The following is a 17,239-nucleotide window of genomic DNA, read 5'->3' as shown; positions in this document are numbered from 1 at the left end:
GTTTTGTAAAACAGGATGAATGAATGAATTTCCTTAATGAAATATGATTTTACAGAAGCAAAAACAATGCTTTGTTCCTCTTTTAAATTAAAGCATTCATTAAATGCATAAAAGTCAATGCAATAAGGCACTCAATGCCATGGTGTATACTCTAGTGTGTTGCCCCTATATATATATATTTATTATATGATTCACAATATAGTACAGTTTCTTGCACATTATTGCTTAATAAATGTCATGCAGCGAGGCTGTAAAAGTGTGCTCTGTCAAATATTGTTCTTGCATAAGAGGAAGTCCAAAACCCACAATGAGGAGAACCAGCTACGGGTTGTTCCAGAACTAACCTAGATTATGCAACCAAAACACGCTGTGTTTTTGATAAATACTGAGTTTGCAAATGTTTTATTATCAAAATCTAAGATGTGGTTGAAATGTGTGGACTGGGCCACTGCCCTGCATATTGAATACGTAGTCTTTGTACTGTGTACTTGACCGCTGAGTCATTTCATGGAGTCAAATGGACAAACAAATGAAAAACATCCTAGTGAAGAAGCAAAAAAATGATTTGAAATGAGAATGCATTTGCTGGTACAATAAAATATTGGAAAGGTTGGAAGACAGAATGTACATGAGGAAAAATAAATTGGAATGAGCTTTAGAGATGAAGACTGTCTCTCATGGAAACTTTTGAAATTACAAAAGAAATAGTGAAAAAAATGAAACTGGACCATAATTGGACAGTGTTCTGGACCTCAATTTGACTTGAAGTCTCTAGGTAGCCTCTAGCTGTCAGGAGAAGATCAAGAACTTCTGCAGAGCTCTCCTGATCTTGGTTTTCTCCTCAGGCTTGCTGTCTGGAATCATATCGGCGCTGTGTACCGCGCTCAGGCACACTTCTGGTCTCTTGTCCCTGACCTTCTGCAGCCCTGTCTGGGTCACGTTGCGACAGAAGTCCACCCTCACGTCTGTGAGATTGTGGCCGTGGTCCACCACAGCCTGGAGGACTGAGTCAGTCATCCGAGCGCAGTTTTCTAGACTGAGGCTACGTAGCCTCCTGCAGCTTTGTAGCACGTTAATAACATTGCGGTCCGTAATGTGTCCACATCCAGACAGAGTCAGCGAGAGTAGGTTCGGACACCTAAAGACACAAAAAGCAGAGTTTTGTCAGGTTAATAGACAGGAGTAATAATTGTGTAAATTGTACAAGTAGCAAGTGTCTGTTAAAGCTTAAGGGAAATTTCTGTGCTGCCTGTTTTCAAACAGGTTTCCCCGAACACGCCCTTTGTATGTCATTGGATGATTATACTGATAGCCCCACCCCCAAACATAGCTCCACCCCAGGGTTTAGGTATCTTTAGGTTTGCTGTCAAAAATGCCAGTGTGAACACTAAGCGGACCAGGACCAACTACAAGTGTGAACACACTCTTAGATTTGCATAGTCATTTTTCTTAAGTACTTTAACCAAAAAAATTCACTTGTGAAGTTAAGAAAATTATTAAATAATTTATGATTTTATTAAATTAAATTTGTAGGTTTTGCTCATCCATCTGCTATTGGTCAAACAGTCACATAGCTCCGCCCCAGACTCACCCCATTGGCTAAGCCTGTGTTGCCGTGTCAGGCTGGTCAGAATTCTCAAACAACAGAAAAATGTTTGCACTCTTTTTTGGGGAATCAACGACGACTAACTTTCACTTGTCTCTGCATATTACATTTGTAACCCAAAACATACGCTTCTGAACTTAAAGGGATAGTTTAACCAAAAATGAAAATTCTGTCATTAATTACTCACCCTCATGTCGTTTCAAACCCGTAAGACCTTCGTTCATCTTCAGAACACAAATTAAGACATTTTTGATGAAATCTGAGAGCTTTCTTGCCCTGCATAGACAGCAACACAACTGAAATGTTCCCCGGCCCAGAAATGTTGTTGAATAAAGTCTTCATTTTTGTTTTTGTCTCATAGCTTCGTAAAACTGTGGTTGAACCACTGATGTCACGTGAATGGTTTTGCCGATGTCCTTACTACGTTTCTGGGTCTGAGAACATTTCAGTTGCAAAAATATCTTAATTTGTAGGTTTGTTCATTTTTGGTTGAACTATCCCTTTAAGAACTATGCCTTTAAGAAAAAATCTTAATTCTTATTAAATGCACTAATACAATCAACTGCATTGAAACAAGTTTCTTGAATGCTTCCCGATCTGCAATTGGTCAGTAAAATACATAGCTCCACCCCAGACTCATCCCATTGGTTGAGCTCATGTTGCTGTGTCAGGCTGGTTAGAATTCTCAAACAACAGAGTAATGTTTTGAAAACACCATAGAAATACAATGTTTAGACTTTTTTTAAAGGAGTCATTAATAAAGACATCTTTTAGTGATTAGACAGTAAAAAACTGGATCTGAATTGCACATATGTAATGATTGTTTGTAAGAAACACAGCCGCCATAAATTAAGTGGTTGGAAAACACACTAGTTTACTGCATTACGAATGCTTTTTATTTCTCGGGGTATGCATCAAGTGGTAGACTGTATAATAAACATGCTGTCAATAGACAGTGATTGACAGATATTGCAACATAGTAACTGTAACCCAAGACTGTTTTGGCAGTAATTTATGTGGCCCCATCAGGCATTTGCATGGTATTACACTAAGCATAGCATAACAAAAACCATTCCCTAAGTCAGTGTTTGCTGTATCAGCTGTTTTTGCCACATAAACACAGCTGGTGCTCGTGCTAAATAGCACCAGCTGAAACCCGAGTTGTTTCTCATGCCCACACCAGCGAGCTCGGGCAGCGGGAACCTTCCGTACCGGCTACTGGGAAGACGTCCTTCTGTGTGTCCGTGTTTCTCCTCTGCTGCAGCCTGCTGGTGGACTCACACAGGGTCAGCTCTCACACACGCTCACACGGAGCGAGCTAATGGCTGTAGCTTTAAGATGTCATTCACGTTTACTGATGCAGATTATATAAACTCTTACATAATCTTACCACTTAACCACATGTGAGACCGGCACATTCCGGCCGCCTGTAAGTGTTATGAGCACTGTCCCAATAACCCTGGCCATGGGGCGGATCTCACGCTACACGTGCCATTGCTTTTATTATCACAGACGGCCATCAGTGACATAGTGCTGTGATAAAGGGATCAGCAGGAGAGGAAGGATGAGAGAGGCTTGCAAGAATTTCAAGCCTCGGGGATCGGTTGGTTAGATAGTTTCTGCTGGAGCAGCTTTCAGCCATTGTGTTTGAGCGGGAGGAGCTTTCAGAGCTGGCCAGATGAAGTAAACACGCCAGATATATGCGTCGCATCATCCCCGCTTACATAAGCATGCCTTCCTCTGGTAGCTCCACCCTTCACTTGTGCAGATGTTTTGTTTGCTTTGGTTTTTTTTCAAAGGCATTTCCATCAAACAGGCTTAATGAAAAACTAACAAAGACTTAAGACTTAACTCGTATTTTACTTTGCCTCTGAGAATAACACTGGGTGTGGGGGGCCAAAAGCCTGCAAATATTTTCCATAACACAATCCGTGAAGGTTTCCCCATGTGGATACGGCCTCTTTAGACATCCCACACGTGGCACGAAGGTAATTTACCAAGAATTCAATTCAGCGCCTTTTCTTTGAACTCATACCGTTGTTACAGTGACAGTAGTCATTCAAGAGACTAATGTCACTCTGGGGACGCTGTGAAGGGTGTGTCTAGGACTGAGTCTAGAGACTTCTTTTCCCTGAAGTGGCCCTAATGACCGGTCTATGCCAAGAACGTCAACAGAAAAAGTCCCACACAGCAAATGGATGTGGTCAAATGTAGCTGCATTCATTATTTTCTTTATTTTCTTGGTTTCTAATAGCCTGTTTTGAGAAATGATGTTATTCATCATGCGCAATATCCGTAACAAATTGATTCAGTTTCTTGTTTTGGAGACAAAGGTTTTTGAGAGTTACAGGCCATTTAAAGCAATGGCATATTGCAGTCATCAGCATTTTTCAATAATTCAAGAGAGGTTATCAAAATATTAAGTGTAGAAATGTAGGTTTGAATGTACATACGTTAAAATGGTTAAGACATATTATGGTTTAATCATCAACACTATTCCAGTAAAAAGTGAAAAGAAAAAAAAATCTTTAAAACATCCTTTGACAGACAGACAGACAGATGGATGGATGGATAGAAAGACAGACAGACGGATGGACGGACGGATAGAAGATAGATAGATAGATAGATAGATAGATAGATAGATAGATAGATAGATAGATAGATAGATAGATAGATAGATAGATAGATAGATAGATAGATAGATAGATAGATAGATGACAGACAGACAGATAGATGACAGACGGACAGATATAAGACAGATAGATAGCTGACAGACAGAAGACAGACAGATAAATAGATAGATAACAGACAGAGAGACAGATAGATGACAGACAGATAAAAGACAGATAGATAGCAGACAGATTGACAGACAGAGACACAGATAGATAGATAGAGAGACAGACAGACAGATAGAACACAGATAGACAGAACACAGATAAACAGACAGAAGACAGACAGGCAGACAGACAGACAGACAGACAGACAGACAGACAGACAGACAGACAGACAGATAGAACACAGAGACACAGAAGACAGATACACAGAGATAGACATAGATAAACAGACAGAAGACAGACAGACAGACAGACAGACAGACAGACAGACAGATAGAACACAGAGACACAGATATATAGACAGATAGAACACAGATAGACAGAAGACAGATAGACACAGACAGACAGACAGACAGACAGACAGACAGATAGACAGATAGACAGATAGATAGACAGATAGATAGATAGATAGTTTTTGTGTGTGTTCATTTTTGGCCATGAACATTTCATGTTAATTCGGTTCTGAATTTCAATATCTGCCAAGAGTAAGTTGGCAAAAGGTGTTCAAAAAAGAGAAAGAAAAATGAAAGTTTTATTTGAAGAATAAAACTAGATCCCTACTTGAACTTAATGACACCATCTGAGACTGTCTCTTCCCAAGGCGCTTAGCGTTTTATATATTTTCCTGCAGCTGAAACGTATTGCCACAATGGCGTCAGCAAGTGTGTGTGTGTGTGTGTGTGTGTGTGTGTGTGTGTCTTTGTAGGAAAGTGAGCCAGACACACACACAAAGCGCACACTGACTGCGACGCACATGTGCATTCTACCCTCATCAACAAAGAACTGGTTGTAGGCTCCACCTGCCAATGCAAATCACGAGAGGAGAGCTCACAAGGGAGGGACTTCACTCAGAGGAACTTCTTTCTGCTTCTCTCCAATTTCATCATGTGTTGCTCCAATTTTCTCTGGTCAAAGAACAACTGCCACTATGCTGATGAACCTATAATGTAAGATCAAAAACGTCTTAAAGGGATAGCTCACCCAAAAATGCAAAATTACCCCTGATTTAATCACCCTCAAGCCATAGATGTATATGACTTTCTTCTTTCAGACGAATATAATCAGAGTTATATTAAAAAACTTCCTGGCTGTTCCAAGCTTTATAATGGCAGTGAATGGCTGTTGAGATTTTGAAGTCCAATAAAGTGCATCCATCCATCATGAAATGGCATTGCAGGCCTTTTTTTTTTTTTATATATATAACTCAGCAAGTCATATACACCTATAATATAACATCATAAGACTCCAAAACCTTCTAAATGGTTCTTCAGTGGTTCCTCTTATCTGAGAGTGATGCAAAGAACCACTGAAGAAGCCTTTTTTTATTATTATGTTAAATGTTTTGCCAAATCACACAGTTTCTATTTTCCTCATAAGTGAGTTTACAGTGCAAAACAGCAGCGGGAGAAACCACAGAGCTCCATCATGTCTCCTTTTATTATTGGCTGCCTGGAAAAGGCTGTACAGATCTGCCCTTAAAACTCCAGAGGGTAATTCAGCTGTGCTCTGCGTGCTACTCTGCAGACCTCGTGTCACTCAAAACTTGAGGCAAACTGCATTCCCAGCCTCAGCACGCTTCGAACACAAGCCGCATCTATCGGTGGAAGACCGTGATGACGTGCTTGCTCAAAGCTAAAATGTGTTTCTGATGAACTTCTATGGAACGAAGGTTGGAGCAGATCCCCATTAGTCAGGCACTGCCGGAGTTAAACGCTCATGCTGAAGTACTTTTAGGCTTCCCACCACTGACGTCTACCACTGACGTCTATTCCTTAAAAAAAATGATCACGCTACGTACTAATGCATCCGCATTCCTCAAAAACAGACGTTTGTAATTGCAGAATGTTCTGTGCTCATGTAAATCTCCTCAACTCATAACAGAACCTGGTAAATGAGTAATGCTGCCACACACAAAAACAAAAGCGGCTGAATGGCCAGTGTATTGTTTTGTTCTTTAAACGGTTGTGGTAAAGGATACTCTCAGTCCTTACGGGTGACAGTCCCACAGCTTCCTGTTGCAGGCAATGTTCCAAATGCAATGCAGTGTCCATTTACACTCTTTCATATAGGGATTTAATTAATTTGTCAATTCAAAGGCCTATATGCTCCTTCCTAATCCAGATAGAGTTCATAAACATTGATTTGTGACTTGAAGAGTTAGTTCTTACAAAAATTGTCATTATTTATTCATTCTCATATTGTTCCAAACCGGTTTGACTTATTTCAATTGCAGAATTCAAAAGCTGATATTTTGAAAAATGTTCGTGCTGCTCTTTTTCACACAACACTGTTGTTTTAGATTATTGCTGCTGCTGCAAAGCAAATACAGGAAGTTACATACGCCGATACAATGCTGGGAATATTTAAGACATACTACTGCTGCACAAATGGTATATATAATAACCTGTAGCAGATCCATACAGGTGGAGCTGGGGAGGTGGAGGTTTTCTCTAACTCTAAAGCGCGCTGCGATATGCTCTAGTGGATGCTAACCAACTATACAGTTGAGGTAGAAAGTTTAAAGAACCTTGCAGAATCTGCTAAATGTTAATTATTTTACCAAAATATGAGGGATCATATAAAATGCATGTTGTTTTTTTATTTAGTACTGACCGGAATAAGATATTTCACATAAAAGACGCTTACATATAATCCACAAGAGAAAATAAAGTTGAATTTATAAAAATGGCCCTGTTCAAAAGTTTACACGATTCTTAAAACTGTGTTGTTACCTGAATCCACAGCTGTTGTTTTTTTGTATGATAGTTGTTCATGAGTCCCTTGTTTGTCCTAAACAGTTAAACTGCCTGCTGTTCTTCGGAAAAATCCTTCAGATCCCACAAATTCAGTTTTTTTTTCAGCATTTTTTTGTATTTGAACCCTTTCCAGCAATGACTGTATGATTTTGAGATCCATCCATTGAGATTCACACTGAGGACAACTGAGGGACTCAAATGTAACTATTACAGAAGGTTTAAACACTCACTGATGCTTCAGACGAAAAAATGATGCATTAAGAGCCTGGGGGTAAAAACTTTTGAACAGAATGAAGATTTTTCTTGTTTTGCCTAAATATCATATTTTTTTCATTTGGTACTGCCCTTCAGAAACTACAGAAAATACTTGCATGTTTCCTAGAAGACAAAATAAGTTAAATTTACCCTGATCTTCAAATTCCAAAAGTTTTGACCCCCGGCTCTTAATGCATTGTTTTTCCTTCTGGAGCATCAATAGTTGCATATGAGTCCCTCAGTTGTCCTCAGTGTGAAAAGATGCATCTCAAAATCATACAGTCATTGTTGGAAAGGGTTCAAATACACAAAAATGCTGAAAAACCAAAGAATTTGTGCAGCTTAACAGTATTAAGAATCTTAACAGTATTAAGAATTACTTATGAACGGGGTCATTTTAATAAATTCAACTATTATTTTCTTTTGTGGACTATATGAAATATAACATGCATTTTGTATGATCCCACTTATTTAGGTAAATAATTAACGTTTTGAAGATTCTCCAAGGTGTGTGTAAACTTTTGACCTCAACTGTATAATAACCCTTAGCAGATCTAAACAGGTGGAGCTGGGGAGGTGGAGGGTTTCAGAGGAACTGAAAGTGTCCTGCAAAATGCTCTAATGAATCCTAACCAAATTTAAATGTAAAGCAGCAAGCGTGTTGTCTGTTTGTGCAACATGAACCAGTCAGTTTGCGCTAAGTAGTTTAACACTATGAATATCATTAGCCTGGGCCATCTAGAGTTTCATGACAGAACTTGGCATTAACCAAAAAGCATCATCGAAGTAGTCAGTATGAATCTGTGGGAACGAGACAAAAAATAAAGTCGGCGTGAAGCGGAAAATCTGAGTCTTTTCTCGAATTAAAAAAAGCAAGACTTGATTTTGTGGGTTGGGAATTTATTTGATAGTTTACATTAGCTAATCGCTCCGATCTCATGTGAGTAACAAGTTGCTGGAGGGGATGGATTGAACCACGTCAGGCTGTCAGACAAACATGCCAGTTTATAACTCAGCAAATAAGAGATGTTGATGCAGCGGATACGCATGTTTTTGATTAAAGAAATCAAAAATAAATAATGACGTGCACATTGATAATAAACACATCACACAGCATTACCCGAAATATAAGCAATGTCCGTTTTGATTTCATGGTGAGTTCCAGTCGTTGTTTACTGCCAATCATTCCCTCAATAGCTTTCAAATCTCATTTTGTTTAGCGATCAGCTATGAAACAAAACTCGAATGTGATTTGCTGTCATTGATGTAAATCTACGACCGACATATCTTCATGCACTACGTTTGAAAATATGCAAGCACAAACAAGATTCAAGCACTGTGTTGTCACACTTGTCACACAAATTATTACTTTTGGACAACATTTATGTAAATAATAGGTTGTATTTGGTTCTATTTTGAAAGCCACTGGATACGTTTGCTTACAGTGGGAAAGATCTGTGTAAACATTCATCTTTCACGGTTTGGAAAAAACACAAGGGTCAGTAAACAATCACAGAAACTTAATATTGGACTCATTGCTATTCTTCTAAAAGTAAAACTAGATGTGGGATTCATTGAGGTTACATCGTGTCTACATATCTCAGGGAAGCAACATCTGCCTGTCCAAGATCAAACCAATGAAATGTTGATGCCAAGACAAACAGAAACACTCACATGTGACAAACACGCTCCAGGAAGTCACTGACGAGGCTCTCGTGCTTCCTGCAGAGGTCCTTCTGGAATGTGGTCTTCATCCAGTCCTCAGTGTTGCACACTTTGACCCTGCTCGAGTGCCAGCATATGGCCAGGTACCTCAGCGAGGAACCCAGAACATAGTTGTCCCTCCTCAGCTCGCACGGAGACTTGAAGTGAAGTAGCATCCACAGCTGTGGATCCAGGAAGACCTGTCTCAGTCGTACGCAGGTTAGGGACAGGCTGCGGCGACTGTCCTTGTCTAGGTACGAAAAAAGGTGAAGCAAACACTCCTGATCTAGTTCTGTGAGATGCATAGCAAGACAGGAGACGCTAACAGGCCTGCTAGGAACCACAAAGCGACAATGGGACAACGCGTGTCTCGTGTGGCCTGGATTTGAGATTCTCCCCCAGACTGTACCCTCGTGGAGGCCTTGCACATATAAGGTCATGAGGAATGGGGGTTATTTTGGGAGGACTGCTCCAGGCACGGTCAAAAATGGAAATGTGTGAGGCACATGGACTCTCCCGGTCCATCTGTCTCCGACGCCTGGACAGGAGGCAGTGTGAGGGACGTTTAGAGTGTGACAGCTTCTGTTTATCACTCGCGAGAGGCGCTCTGGATCTTGGGGGATGGGGATTGGCGAGACGCTCTTCCACACTGAGGCCTGTTTACACCTGGTTTGCTTGTGTGTTGGTCGATCTGATCACAAGTGGTCAAAGGAGACACATCTTCATTTACAGTTACACCTGGTGTAAATGCTTCTCAAACGCATCTCTTCTGACTACTTGTGATTGGATGTCCAGGGCAAGGAATCTGGTTTCACAAATGCACACAAGTAAACAAAAATAAGGACACTTATTTACAACTTCACACAATAGGTCAAGTTTAAACCCTTGTTTTAGCAAAGAGGTTGATCCCAGTTCAAAAGTATTCAACCCTTTGAGTGTTTGCACTACAAATTCAATGTGGTCACTTGAAATTTCAGCCACCTTCGATTGCACTTTAAAGTGGACAAACGCAAATCAGTTTGAACTTGGTTTACCCCGTATTTAGTTTGTTGCTAACTTGTGATGGGATCAACCAAAATGTCCAGTCAGACACTTCAACATGACTCACATTATCACAGTTAATTCGCTATAGTTTCGAAAATGGTTATAAAATATGACAAGAAATGTATACCAAAATGTATTCAGACACCTTCAACATTTCTCAGATTATCAGTCTTTATTCGCTGTAGTATAGAAAATGGTAATAAAATATGACAAGAACTCAATAGTTAAACTGTGTTAAAATACGTCACAGTTTACTTTATTTTGCTATCCTCACTTACATAAATGGACTATAGTGTCCTGCATCCACTAGTAAAACAAATATAAAAAATTATCTGGTGTCTGAATAATTTTTGGTTTGACTATATCTCAATACCAGGTATGATTGTGCCACAGATTCTGATTTCTATGGCAGTTGAGACTCTGAAATAGAGTTTCACTGAATTCACTGACACACATTTGATGGAGATTTACATAAAGCTAACTAGCATAGAAGAACATTTGTATACAGACAAAAATGCAAAAAAGAGGATAACAGTGACTGCTAATTAGAACGACATTACGATCAAGGAGCTACTTGCCATCCATGCAAACAGCTAAATTATCCATTAGTTTAGCGGCATCATATGCAAATGTTTATAAGATGTGACCCTGGACCACAAAACCAGTCTTAAGTAGCACATTTGTAGCAGTAGCCAAAAATACATTGTATGGGTCAACATTTTAGTTTTTTCTTTTATGCCAAAACTCAGGATAGTAAGTAAAGATCATGTTCCATGAAGATATTTTGTAAATTTTCTACTTTAAATATATCAAAAGTTAATTTTTAATTAGTTATATGCATTCCTAAGAATTTTGTTTAGACAATTTTAAAGGCGATTTTCTCAATATATATATATATTTTTTTGCACCCTCAGATTCTAGATGTTCAAATAGTTGTATCTCAGCCAAATATTGTCCTAACAAACCATACATCAATGGCAAGCTTATTTATTCAGCTTTTAGATGATGTATAAATCTCAATTTCAAATAATTGACCCTTATGACTGGTTTTGTGGTCCAAGGTCACAAATGTGGAATGGGATCGGGCAAACACTTTGAATAAAGATTTTAGGTTGCAAGTAATGTCAGAGTGCAGAATGTGAATGTAAAAGCTAGAATGCACTAAACCACTTTTACATAAACTTTTGCCCTAATTTGCAGTCAGGATGAGTTAGCGCTAGTTGCCAGTCTGTGGATTTTGGTCAGTTGGAGTTTCATGGAAAATAGCGTAGTTCATGATAGGCGCAGATTTCCTTTTCTTTTTGTGACTTCAGACTATTGCTGTCTCATTTCAGAATAATTGCATTAATTCAGATCTCAAGAGGAATAAGTGAATTTTTATCATGGTTATTTTTTTTAAAATAATACATCCGTGATAATGTATTCCGCTGACAAATGTGATCTCTGGAGCTGTTTTTCACTGGCGCAGCTTATATGATTCAAACCAGTTGGAGGATATCAAATGTGTTATTGTGATATTGAGTTGATTTTAGAACACAGTTTTCATTCAGTGTTTCTGCGTTGAGTTTATTGTTCAGAACGACTTGAAAGTCTGGCATCATGTGATCCTCAGTCATTCAGTGTTTTTCCTCTGTAACCATTTACAAAGTTGGCAAGTGTATGATGCCTGGTGTTTTAAAATCTGTTCAGATTTTAAAAGTCGAGTAATGTATGCCTCAAAGCATAAGTTCACCCAAAAAGGAAATTATGTTATTAAAATAACTGTAGTTCATCTTCAGAACACAAATTAAGATTTTTTTTTTTCGGATGAAATCTGAGCGCTTTCTAATCCTCCATAGACAGCAATGCAACTTCGTTCAAGCCTCAGAGAGATAGTAAGGACTTGTTAAAACAGTGTGACATCAGTGGTTCAACTGTAATGTTATGAATCTGCTAGAATACTTTTTCAATTTCTTCTCTTCCATATTAGTCTTCATCACACGTTCATAACAGTACCACAACGCATGCAAAATATCTTAATTTGTGTTCTGAAGATGAATGGGAAAAGTTTGAACTTGACTAAATTTCTTGCAGTATTACAGCCAGTGTTGGAGATAATGCATTAAAGGTAACAAGTTACATAATCAGATTACTTTTTCAGGTAACTAGTAAAGTAATACATTGCTTTTAAATGTACAACTTTTTGGGGTGAAAATACTTTTGGGTTTTTTGTTATTAAAAACACATAAAGAAGCCCAAACCAGTTAACCCAAAAGTAACATAACGCATTACTTTCCATAAAAAGTAAGTAATACAATTAGGCCCTTTATGTGGAAGAAGATCATTTCTGAAACAAAGTGAAAATACCAGTGAAGATGAGGATTGTTTGCATTTTAAAATGCTCTTTTAAAAATGAAAATGTGCTAATATAACGAGATATCAAAACATATGTGTTTTAAAATGAAATGCACTAGTGTAAATGTAGTTACTCCTGTATGGAGCAACGCAATAGTGTAATGCATTACTTTTAAAAGTATTACTGATTACAGGTGACTTTGCGCCTTTAACAGCACCAAATGGAATTACAAAATTATGACTCATCCCCATATCTGCCATTGGACAGACAAACAGATAGCCACGCCCCAATCTCACACCATTGGTTTAGCTAACATTGCTGTGTCAGGCAAGTCAGGACCATCAAACAAACAGTGCAATGTTTTGGCAATAAGAAAGACATTTGTTTTTGGCAGAAAGTACAGGCTGACGACTTGTGCTCAGCAAACAAAGTGTGCTAAAATGTAAAATTTGCTAGGCCAGGATTGCTGCCTCCTTGCAGGAGTTATTCAAGACAATATCTACACTTGATACGGCACATGACAACACCACCTGATATTAGATGACTCATAGCAGACCTGGCCCATCTATCTGGGGTAAAGTGCGATTGCAGCTTGTGCTGTTTGAGTCACTCTCATTGAGTCATGACGCAGCAGCACTTGATAACACAAGCAACGTGATCTTATTGGCAGCTGTGACTTGTCAGGAGAGAGAGAGAATGAACTTTGTTGTCCTTTCTAAAGTATGGCTTTTCCAGACAGACACCTGTGAGTCGAGCAGCTGTTCCTTTTTGCCTGTCAGGGACGATACCTCGCTGGCACGTGGCGTGTGGGGAGCCCCAGTGTTTGTTTTTGCCCCTGGGAGCTCGTGTGAGTGTGTACGTGTGGGTGGCAGCAATTGATAGAAGGAGCGTGGGGGAAGAAAAAGGAAAAACTCACAATGGGCGCAAAGCACGCCTCTTACGCTCTTGTTTCAGAGCGGTTTACGTCAATAAATACCATTCAGCATGTGCATTTCATGGTAGGAGACACTGGAAGTGGTTCTTTGAAAAAGATTAGAGAGCGAGCGTGCTTGCCGCTATTTCAAACGAGGTTGAAGAGAACTCTAGCTACTCCACCTGCAGCAATTACATGGGCAGAACAGAGGAAGCGCATGCAATCGTGTACATTGTGACACGCTCTGACTGAACCCACACCCGTGTTTGAGAACAGCATGTACAGAAACATTTGATTCAATGTCAGCATTTCCCATTGAGCAACAGCATATCCTTTTGTGTACAAAATACACCCAAGTTAGCATTGAGCTCACTCTACAGTAAGCAAAATTCCATCAATGTATTTAATAGAACACACCTTTAATATACATATGTGTGTAAATTTTATAAATCTGGTTTTCGGTCTTATCCACGTCCAGCTATTTTTAGCTGTGCAAAACAGCTCGTTTTGCTGCTTGATATTGCAAATCGGTGTCTTACTATTAGGTCCCATATTGTACATATTTCTGGAGGTTTATTTTAGTTGTTGATGTCCTTAAGAATATATATTTGCGGTATAAGTGCCAAAATCCATCTCAATATATTATTACAGCTCCTTTTTTAGGAGCTCTGTCAAAAACAGGTCGATTTTGGCCCATCTAATTAATATTCATGAGCCTCTCTTCTGATTGGCCTGTTGTTTTCTGAGTGACGCACAGCCAGGCCAACCACAGGTAACTACGGTCATGTATGCTTTAGCCGAGCCCAGAGCCATAGAGAGAGCCTAGCCTGCTGATACTCAACAGGATATTTCAGAATGATCATTAATGTTTTTTCTTTTTCAAACACCGAATGCAGTAAGCTACATAACTGTTGCTTCAGTAAAGCCCCTTTCACAATGCGCGCTGATTCTGGAAAATTACGGGAACGAGCGCTGTGTGAACAAAAGCCAGAACCATAAAGGCAGTGTTATAGTGATGATGCACGTTACCCTGCGACTCTTCACGACGAAAAAATACGTGCAAAGTGGAATGAAGCGGCGATCGGGCAGAGCCAGCTCCGCACTATCAGCGCTGAAGCACAGTTTGTTCAGGTTAGTTTCAGTTTAGTGAAATGTACGTGTCGCATTACATCTCACATCCAAACGTCACATGTCTTTATGGGTTGTGTGTAAAGCACGCACAGATTCCGGAAAACAACTGTGAATGAACCAAATTAAACAACTCCGGAACAAATCATGGGACACATTATCTGTGTATTTACCGGAATCGCTGTGTGAAAGAGGCTGAAGTTGACGTGCCTCTGGTCTCTTATATTCACATTGTTCTGAACAGGGTTTTCTCGACTTGTTTTCGTGTTGTTGTTGCTTAGCAATGTTATGGACACGATATTGTCTGGGTTTGACAAAAGGAGGGTGGGACGGTGATTGGTGCTGGGGTGGTGACTGAAGGCGGTGACTGAGTAGATGGGACGTCACATCATTACGGAAGTCACAGCGGCTCGTGAAAATGAACAGCTACTTTAAGCAGGCTGTGTGCAGTTTACTGTGGATTGACTGTTTTGAAACTCATATGGTAGTTACATAGCCTCTAGACCTCAGTTATCATGAAAAAAGCCAGGAAATTTCGATTTTGACAATATGGGAGCTTTAATGTATTATCTTAGTTATGAACACACCGGTTTGTAGTGTAACAGTTTTACCTTTTACTGTATGTTATTCTTATTTCCCTACAGCGGTCTAATGAACTGGAAGTCTTGCCCATAGGCATGACATTGGCAATGCAAGATAGTGAACTGACACGTCATATATTCAAATGTGCACATTTTTAGTTTTACTTCCTCTAGGATTTTTTTTTTTTTTTTTGGCTGAACATAGTAATCTATTCATTTTTACCCGATTTGCAGTGTCTGATACAGAAGTGGGGCATAGCTAGTCTCAGACGGCACACCCACGAACCATCTGATGCGTATTTGCACACACACAAATGGCATGCACTTCCTCTATTTGGCCAGCTATAATCTGATTGGCTCGTTTTGCACAACTTTTGGAAACCAAATCATGTTTACAAGGTACAAGTTTGCTAGAATTAGCTATTGTGAGGAAGAGCGAATTAAATGGATTTCAGCTTTACCTGGTCCTGAAAATGTTAAGTAAAAATAAAATGAACCATGGTTAGTCCTTTGATATGTCAGTCAGAATCAGGGTTTTATTAAGTAAAACTAAAACCATGAAAAAAAAAATTTGAACCTTAATAACATTAAACCTTTAAACTTATTTTAATTCAGCTATTTGCAGTGGAAACATTTCTCATTGAACTTGATGTACTAAAATAAACTAAAATAATGAAATCAAAATTATGGAAGCCTGTGCCAATGAATAAAAAAAAGGTAATTTAAACTTTTTCCTCACAATTTTGACTTTTCTTGCAATTTGTGTTTGTATCTCGCAATTTTGCATTGTTTTTTTTTCAGAATTGCATTATATAAACTCACAATTTCGAGTTGTAACATCAGAACCATGAGATATACATTTGCAATTGACTTTTTTCTTAAAATTGCATGATATAAACTTGCAATTGCAAGCTATAAAGTCAGAATAGCGAGATATAAACTCGTAGATAAATACAATCAAGTTTGTATCCTGCAATTTGGACTTTTTTCTCAAAATTGCATGATATAAACTTGCAATTGTGAGTTATAAAGTCCAATTCTGTGTTTATTCTGAATTGCAAGTTTGTATCTTAAAATTCTGACTTAACTTGCAATTGCATTATAAAGTCAGAATTGCGGGATATAAACTCGCAGTTCTGAGAAAAAAAAAAGTCAATTCTGAGAGAAAAAGTCCCATTTGAGAGACAAACGCAATTCTTAGAAAAAAAGTCCCATTTGTGGAAATAAAGTCTCAATTGTGAGATATAACTGCACAATTCTGAGGGGAAAAAAAGTTACAGTTGTGAGAATGTAAAGGGGAAAAAAGTCTGAGGGAAAGTCAATTGTGAAATATAAACTTTTTTTTTTTAAGTCATAATTTTTTAATACAAATTCGCAATTTTGAGAAAAATTTCACAATTGTGAGATATAAACTCAATTCTGAGGGAAAAAAGTCACATTTGTGGAATATAAAGTCAATTCTGAGAAAAAAAAAAAGTCACATTTGAGAGACAAACTCGCAATTCTGAGAAAAGTTACAATTGTAAGAAATAAACTCAATTTTGAGAAAAAAAAGTCACAATTGTGACAAACTCAATTCTGAAATTCTAAAGGGAAAAAATTCGAAATTTTGAGAAAAATTTCACAATTGTGATAAACTCGCAATTCTGAGAATAAAAGTAACATTGAGACAAACTAAATTTTGAGAAAAAGTCACAATTTTGAGAAAAAATTCACGATCGTGATATATAAACTTGCAATTCTAAGGAAAATTAGTCCCATGAGATATAGTCACAATTCTGAGAAAAAAAAAAGTCACATGAGAGACAAACTCACTCATTTATATCTCGCAATTCTGACGTAAATCTCAATTTTTTTCTCACAATTGTGAATTTATATCATGCAATACTGACTTCATATCTCACAACTGCGAGTTTACATCACAATTCTGAATAAAAATGTTACAACTGTGAGTTTGTATCTTAATTCTGACTTAATTTCTCAGAATTGTAACTTTATAACTTGCAGTGGTGGGTATATATCTCACTATTCTGAGAAAAAAAGTTTTGTTTTTTTTGGTGCAATTGCAAAAAAAAATTGTGAG

The 17,239-nt window shown here is 38.4% G+C and overlaps 1 protein-coding gene across 1 annotated transcript; it reads right to left on the bottom strand.

The window, feature by feature from the left end:
* Nucleotides 1-432: 432 nt before the first annotated feature.
* Nucleotides 433-9,522, bottom strand: fbxl22 (F-box and leucine-rich repeat protein 22). The gene is made up of 2 exons (XM_073831324.1): nt 9,126-9,522; nt 433-1,138 (listed from the first exon to the last, which is right to left on the bottom strand). The coding sequence occupies exons 1-2, from the start codon at nt 9,458-9,460 to the stop codon at nt 790-792; spliced, it is 684 nt and encodes a 227-aa protein (XP_073687425.1). The 5' UTR covers nt 9,461-9,522; the 3' UTR covers nt 433-789.
* Nucleotides 9,523-17,239: the final 7,717 nt, after the last annotated feature.

Source organism: Garra rufa, chromosome 25 (genome assembly GCF_049309525.1).
Source record: "Garra rufa chromosome 25, GarRuf1.0, whole genome shotgun sequence".
Lineage (NCBI taxonomy): Eukaryota > Metazoa > Chordata > Actinopteri > Cypriniformes > Cyprinidae > Garra > Garra rufa.
The sequence above is the reverse complement of the archived record's forward strand: the minus strand, read 5'-3'. Positions and strand labels throughout refer to the sequence as shown.

Bases quoted from the DNA above. Each gene is read 5' to 3' on its own strand.
- fbxl22 (XM_073831324.1), bottom strand. From the start codon at position 9,460: ATGCATCTCACAGAACTAGATCAGGAGTGTTTGCTTCACCTTTTTTCG. The intron at 1,139-9,125 runs GTGAGTGTTTCT...TTGTGTCTTTAG, and splicing joins CTGGAGCGTGTTTGTCACAT to GTGTCCGAACCTACTCTCGC.